Genomic DNA, 7,178 nt, shown 5'->3' with positions numbered 1-7,178 from the left:
AGCCGAAGCTTCTTCAGATACCTCTGACGTAATACCAGAGGTTGAAGATGAAAATTAAGCTCCTGTAGTTGAAAATCCATCTGCGGATGCCGAAGATTCGCCTGCACCTGAACAAGTACCCTCAGAAGACCAGGAAGTTCCAGTTGATGAAAGTGACCCTTCTGCTCCAGCAGAAGAAATTGAAAATCCTCCTTCAGAAGATGTCGCACCTCCAGAAGAAAATTAAACTGCTGCTGAAGTTCCTGAAGCTGAAGAAGCAGACTCTGAAGAATCTGTAGAAGAAGAGCCAGAAGCTCCCATCGATGAAAGTGAAGCACCTATAGATGAAGCTGCTGTACCACCCAGTGAAGATCCCGCAGAAGAAAGTGAAGCTCCTGTGGAGAATAATGAGCCTGTGCCTGAAGAACCTGAACCACCAACTGATGTTGTTGAACCACCAACAGATGTTTCTGCCCCACCCAAGGACGATGTACCACCGACCGATGATTCTGCTCCTACTGATCCAGCAAAACCCCCAAAGAAACCAAACATGAAACCTAAAAAACCAAAGAAACCTAAAAGGCCAAGGAGGCCAAAGAACTCGAGGAAACCTAAAAAGCCAAGAAAACCTATGAGGCCAAGGAAGCCTATGCAACCCAAAAACTAAGAATCCATTGAATTTGAAGCGTTAAGGAAAATATATATTTTTTTAAATGCATTTAACGAAAGGATATAATTTTTAAATTTGCCTATTATCTATATATATTCGTTAGTCTCGCTAAAACTCGAGAACGGCTGAACGGATTTTTCTTATCTTAGTCTTGAAATATTCGTGGAGCTTCAGGGAAGGTTTAAAAGGTGAGAAATAATCGAAAACCGCGAAAAATTTGCAAAAAAATATTATGAAGCATTGTCAATTTTTTTTTAAATTTTCAAAGTATGTACATATTTTATTTTTTTCAATTGGATTGTCATTGTATTGAAAATATTTTAGGTGAGAATACCAAAAAAAAAAAAAAAAAAAAAAAAATAATAATAATAATTCAGAAGGATATCATTGAATGTACACGCGATCATTGTATGCACACGTTTCACGAATTTATTGGGGCAATGCAAGAATTGAAAATCAGAAGACATTCGGAATCGAGATTGTGTCCATTCAGAGAATTCTAATTCTAATATCCATCCAGTCAATGACATATTGCAGCAACTATAATGTGAAATTTTGGTAGGAAGATTTGACACCACATGAGAAAATGCCGAACAAAGGGGAATAACATATATGGGGGCTATCTAAAAACTTGGACCAACATTGATAATTTTTGCTAAGAGAAGCTCCCCAAAATGCCGAATATTGCGGCTACCGTTGGCCAAACCTCCGAACGCATCGAATAATGTGGAGTATCATTGTATGGGGCTATTCGGAAGCTTTCGTGAATATTGATAGGTACATTTTCAACAAAATATAAAATTACTGCGAAATACGAATTCAATTAGAAGGTAAAACCAGAAAGGAAAGAAGTAAAGTCAGACGGGGCCAACTATACAATACCCTTCACCACTTTGGATATATTCTACATATGTCTCCTAACAGACGTCACCTTTTCGAAAGAACACTTTCATGAAATTGAACGAACTTGAATAGGTGGTCTTTATGCGTTTCTGGAACCTATGCTAAATTTCATTTCATTCGGGAAAGTTTAGAGTCGTTTGAGTACAATGGGACTAATTTAAGTAAATCGATGTAGAGCAAACTTGATACACGCTATTCGGTAGGCCGCACTCTTCAAAATTTAATCTCAATCTGACACCCGTTTGAAATATATATGGAAGCATCTGCGCTAATTTTAACAACACGTAATAACGTTATTCAAGAGTCAATTTGATACGTAGTGCAAAATTTCGTGTGGAGCTATATCTAAATATGAAACGATTTCAACGTAACTTGCCAGAAATTAATGTATATTAACTTCAGTACATTGTACAAAATTTTGTGTCAATCGTACAAACTTTGGGTCTTTATAGCAGCTATATACAAATCTTAACCGATTTTCACGAAACTTAGCACATATAATTCTAGACTAAGTTCAGTACGCTATGACATATTTCATTTAAATCGAAAAATATATAGGGGTTTTGGTGCATCATTTAGTAAAATCGGACGAAACTATATATGGCAAGTATATCTAAATTTGAACCGATTTTCACGAAACTTAGTGCATCATAATCCAAGACTCAGTTCAGTATGCTATGACATTATTCAAATTTATTGCGTGTGTGCTATAGCTTCCAATGTAACGATCAAAATCGGTATATGGCGAAATATATATCTTACCCAGAAAAATTGTTTATGCAAGTATGAATAAAAAAAAAACAAAAAGAAAAACAAATCTGAAATACTGAAAATTATTTCTTAACAATATTGTTAAGGCAAGACAATGTTTGTCGGGCCCGCTAGTTTATAATAAATTCCAATAAAACATATTTAGGATTATATTAATTATTTATTTTCGAAGCAATTTACATGTATGTTCTACATATTCAAAAAATAGTTAGGTGGTTAATTTCGAAATGTTAAGTCATCACTATATGAAAATCCGCATCGCCGAATACTGTTGGCATAGATCCACGTCGGGTATATACCCCGGTTTGGGAAAAATAAATCCATTATTTTTATATGAACTATAGAACTTTATTTAACATGCTTCGGAATGTCCGATTTGGGCCAAATATGCACCGTTTTGTTGTATGATTTGTTGCCATTTTAAAGGTAACTTCATAATGCCCCTCTCATAGAAGTCCTGCTCTCTATTTGTAGAGATACCAATTTTTTATCATTAAAAACATTTTGCAATGGAAGAAAAATATGATAATCGTTTGGTGAAAAGTGCGAACTGTATGGCGGATGCATTAAAACTTCCCAATCAAGCCCCCGAAGTTTATGGCGAGTCACTGTAGATGTGTGTGACCTAGCGTTATCCTATTTGAACACGACACCTCTCCTGTTAGCCAATTCTGGCCGTTTCTGGTCAATTTTAAATGGTTTAAATAGTTTATGGTCGATTTTTAGCTCCTGGGCAATTTTACGACCGCATTTCTCCGTTTTGCTTGTATTTTCGCCTTTGTCAAAGAAAAACTGTAAAATGTACCGAATTTTCTCTTTGTTCACAACTAAATGCACCAAACAAAAAACAGCAAAATTTTTTTTTTCTGCGAAATGTCAAATTTCCAATGAGCATAAATCTGCCGAAAAAATAATGGGTGTCTTTTATCAAATTACAGTGACAAGTATTGTCATATATTCGAAGATGAGTGTGATTACTTCGGAACCTCTCTCATGTTAAACTGGGCCGACAATATTGAATATATTGTTCATATGTATCTTAACAATTTCATGTCTATGTTCCCTCGAAAGAACATACACATGCCTTTTTGCAACCTATGCTAAATTCTATTTCATTCGGGCAGATTTAGATTCGTTAAACATATATATTGAACATATGTCTCAATTTGATATTTACGAGATTTATGAAGTTACGAGATATGAAGTACATCGGATTGTTTTGGCCACCAGAATATATGTATGTGGCTGATTTCATGTAAACTGTACCATAGGTTAGTTCGATTGGGAAGAAATGTTGCAGAAAGGTCCAAATTATATTAATTTTTTTTTTCAAATCAATTCAGATTTTTATATAGATAATATATGATTTGTCCGATTTCATAGATATCCGATTGACATTCAGTTTTGTTGACTAAGATGATGACATATCTTTCGGATCATGTCAATAAATATTTTCGGATGTTTTAGACATGAAAGCTGAGAAGATAAAAAAAATTGATTTTGAATTTTGTTTGTCGTAACTCATATTTTTACCTTTGCTATGGTTATGTGTGTTGGACGTAATGCAAATTCGAAGTAGGGGAGACTGGAAACCATTCGGCACTTTTTAGAGCTCTACATCTCAGTACTTTTTTAACAGATATAAACACTTTATGGCTGATAATTGTCCTCTGATACTTAATTTTAAATACTAGTAACAAAAACATATAATAAACTAGTATTGATTAAAATTTGTTATAGTTTTGTAAAAAAGTTCAAATTCGCCGAATATGCCCCTACCCGGGGTCATTTGATCCATAGTCATTCGGTACCATAGTCATAGCCTGGTAATTATCACCGCTATATGTCTGGTTGAAATTCAGATCCTCTAAAGGTTCAATTTTGTTTTAATATGTGACTAGATGTTTGACTTTTAAGGCTATATTTTCAGTCGGGTCTCAAGGCCACACACCATCAGAAAAACATTTTCTATCGCATTTTCGTCTATAGAAGCTCGTTTGGTCTTTTATATGTAATTTTGAACCATATTAAAATATTTTTTAAAGACAAACCCCAAAAAAAAAATAAGGAAATAATACAGCCGAATGTGCCCCACTTCAAAATACCGAATCCACCCAAAGGTACTTTTCCTATATTTTTTTTTCTATCAATCTTCTACAAACATTATATTTTTAGGTTAGGTTTCATAATATATATTTTTATTTAATGTGAACCTATAACTTCTCAAGAATGCCTCTTTAAAATTTCAACTGAAAATCTTAACAACTCTAGAAGATATAACCGATTTATTGTGTTAGCATTAAGCGACGGCAAGAGTGATTCTCAAACTTTAAACGCGTTTTTCTCGAAACAGTGTGTTTGCGATTGGCAAATGCGATTACTCAAAAACTGTTATTCCAATCTCCTCCAAATTTTAACACGTTGTTCTGGACCTACATAGCTATCGTATGAATCCAGTCGGTGAAGATCCTACCTAGTTTTCAACTTGGTTTTTGGTTGTAAATAGGCGATTATCCAACAAATAATTTTCCTAGGTCCGCCATTTGGCTGATTTTCGATCAAAGTCATATAATCCTAGTCAATAATCCTAGTTCATACCAGAACTAGATATTGTACACTTGGAAAAGAAGGACTTTTCCTTTTATGAAAACAAAAACAATATGACAACAGTTTGTCAATTTATTTACTTCTTTAAGTCTTCAAGAGAGAATGAAGGGGGTCCCTTAAGCATGAAGCTGTATTTCTAACGTATACAAATTATCAAAAATTAATAATAAGTCATTTTTTTAATGAAATACTAAGCATTTCTATATTTTAATGAAAGGATTTCCAAATTCTCCTTATGTTCTTCTATGAGCATAATAACTCTTTATGGGCTTCTATGTTCAGAATAATTTCTGAAAAGAGCTTAGAAGAGCTTGTGATTGACAACATCTGAACTGAAGAAGAGTTATGACACGGTAACTGTAATATTGATGAAGAAAAACGTTTTTATCTTGGTTTATGGCTATTGCAGGTTATTTTTGAGATGTCATGTCTTCAGTCAAATGTCATCTCAAATCATACTTTTTGGTCGCATGTTACAGCATCCTGATTGTGGAAATGTCTTGGTATTTTATCGTTTGGCAATCAAACATTTTAAAATGTATTTTATTTGAATATTTGTTTTACTTTTTATTGGAGTTTTTGTGTTTTGTTTCAAACATTGTTGTAGAGAATTTGTTAAACATCGTTATTTACGTTATATTCATGAACAAAGCCTTTTATAATAAATAAATATATTTTTAATAAGAATTAATACATCATTAATTCAAATTAAATTTTCTTTATTGTTCTGTGCCACAAAAATAAATGTAAAACAATAAATTAATATTTTATTTCTATACATTGTTCAATGGCGATCAATGCAATTTTTTTTTTGCGACAAACAATAGGTTGCTATCATTTACAATGCTAAAATTCAATAAGGGGTTCATTGCAATAAATATCGATGATAGATATGATGGCAAGTCACTTCATTTTACGAAGACCAAACCCTTGCTTTGGGAAGTTAAGGCGTTAAATTAGCGCCATGAAGTTGTTGCAATTATTAATATTGTGCTTATTTGTATTTCTGGGACTAGCTCATATTTCTCAAGCGGCTGAAGATGAGACTTCAGAAAGCACCACAGTAGCATCAACCACTGAGGAAAGTACTTCTACTGAGGAGAGTACAACGCCCATCTCAACAACTGAAGATAGTACAACGGAAGAGAGTACCTCAGAGGATAGTACATCAACTACTGAAAAAAGTACTACTGAAGAGAGTACCACAGATGAGAGTACATCAACTACAGAAGAAAGTACCACAGAGGAAAGTACAACGCCCATCTCAACAACTGAAGAAAGTACTACAGAAGAGAGTACTACAGAGGAGAGTACACCAACTACTGAAGAAAGTACTACAGAGGAGAGTACAACACCAATATCAACTACCGAAGAAAGTACTACCTATGAGAGTACCACAGAGGAGAGTACAACTCCTTTGGAAACTAGTACCGCGCCCACTACCGAGGAAAGTACTACCGTAGATAGTACAACTGAAGCTAGTACAGAAGCACCTGATGCGGCAGAGGATGAAGATGACGAAGAGGAACCTGAGGAAGAGGATGATGATGCTGAAGAACCTGCAGAGGCAGCCGAGGAACCAGAGGATGTCGAAGAAGAACCAGAGGATGATACCGAACCAACTACTACAGTGAAACCTACAGAGGCAACGACCGAAACAACGGTCGAACCTACGGAGGAAACAACTGAAACCACAGTCGAACCTACGGAGGAAACTACCGAAACAACGGTCGAACCTACAGAGGAAACCACCGAAACAACAGTCGAACCTACGGAGGAAACCACCGAAACAACGGTCGAACCTACAGAGGAAACAACTGAAACCACAGCTGAACCTACAGAAGAAACTACAGTGACAACCACTAGACCTACCGAAGCCACAACTGAACCAAGTGCCGATTCTGTAGCCTCAACAACAGAAATTACTACAACCGAATCTGAAGATACAACAACTACACCAGCACCCACGACGCCAACTACAACAACAACGAAACGTCCAACTAAAAAACCAAGTAAAAAGCCAGCCAAGAAACCAAGTAAAAAATCGAAAAAGAAAAAGCCCAAAAAGAAATCGAAGAAGCCGAAAAAGAAACCTCAAAAGAAAAATCAGAAACCCAAAAGCAAAAAACCGAATAAGAAAAAACGCAAACCGAAGGCCAAAAAGACTTCTAAACCTAAACCAAAGCCAAAACCTCAACCGAACCCAATCAGAACAATTGGTCAGGAGATATTATCTATTTTCTTTTAG

The 7,178-nt window shown here is 35.2% G+C and overlaps 1 protein-coding gene across 1 annotated transcript; it reads left to right on the top strand.

Moving 5' to 3' along the window:
- Positions 1 to 239: 239 nt before the first annotated feature.
- LOC133326662 (uncharacterized) lies at positions 240 to 7,178 on the top strand (the record flags this gene model as incomplete). The annotated part of the gene is made up of 3 exons (XM_061535285.1): positions 240 to 561; positions 5,758 to 5,828; positions 5,947 to 7,178. Coding segments are annotated over 3 exons (1,625 nt in total), but the record flags the coding sequence as incomplete, so codon positions are not given.

This window comes from Musca vetustissima, unplaced genomic scaffold, assembly GCF_032173495.1.
Source record: "Musca vetustissima isolate MV318-11 ecotype Yass unplaced genomic scaffold, APGP_CSIRO_Mvet_v1 utg7864, whole genome shotgun sequence".
NCBI lineage: Eukaryota > Metazoa > Arthropoda > Insecta > Diptera > Muscidae > Musca > Musca vetustissima.
This window is presented reverse-complemented; position numbering and strand designations above follow the sequence as displayed.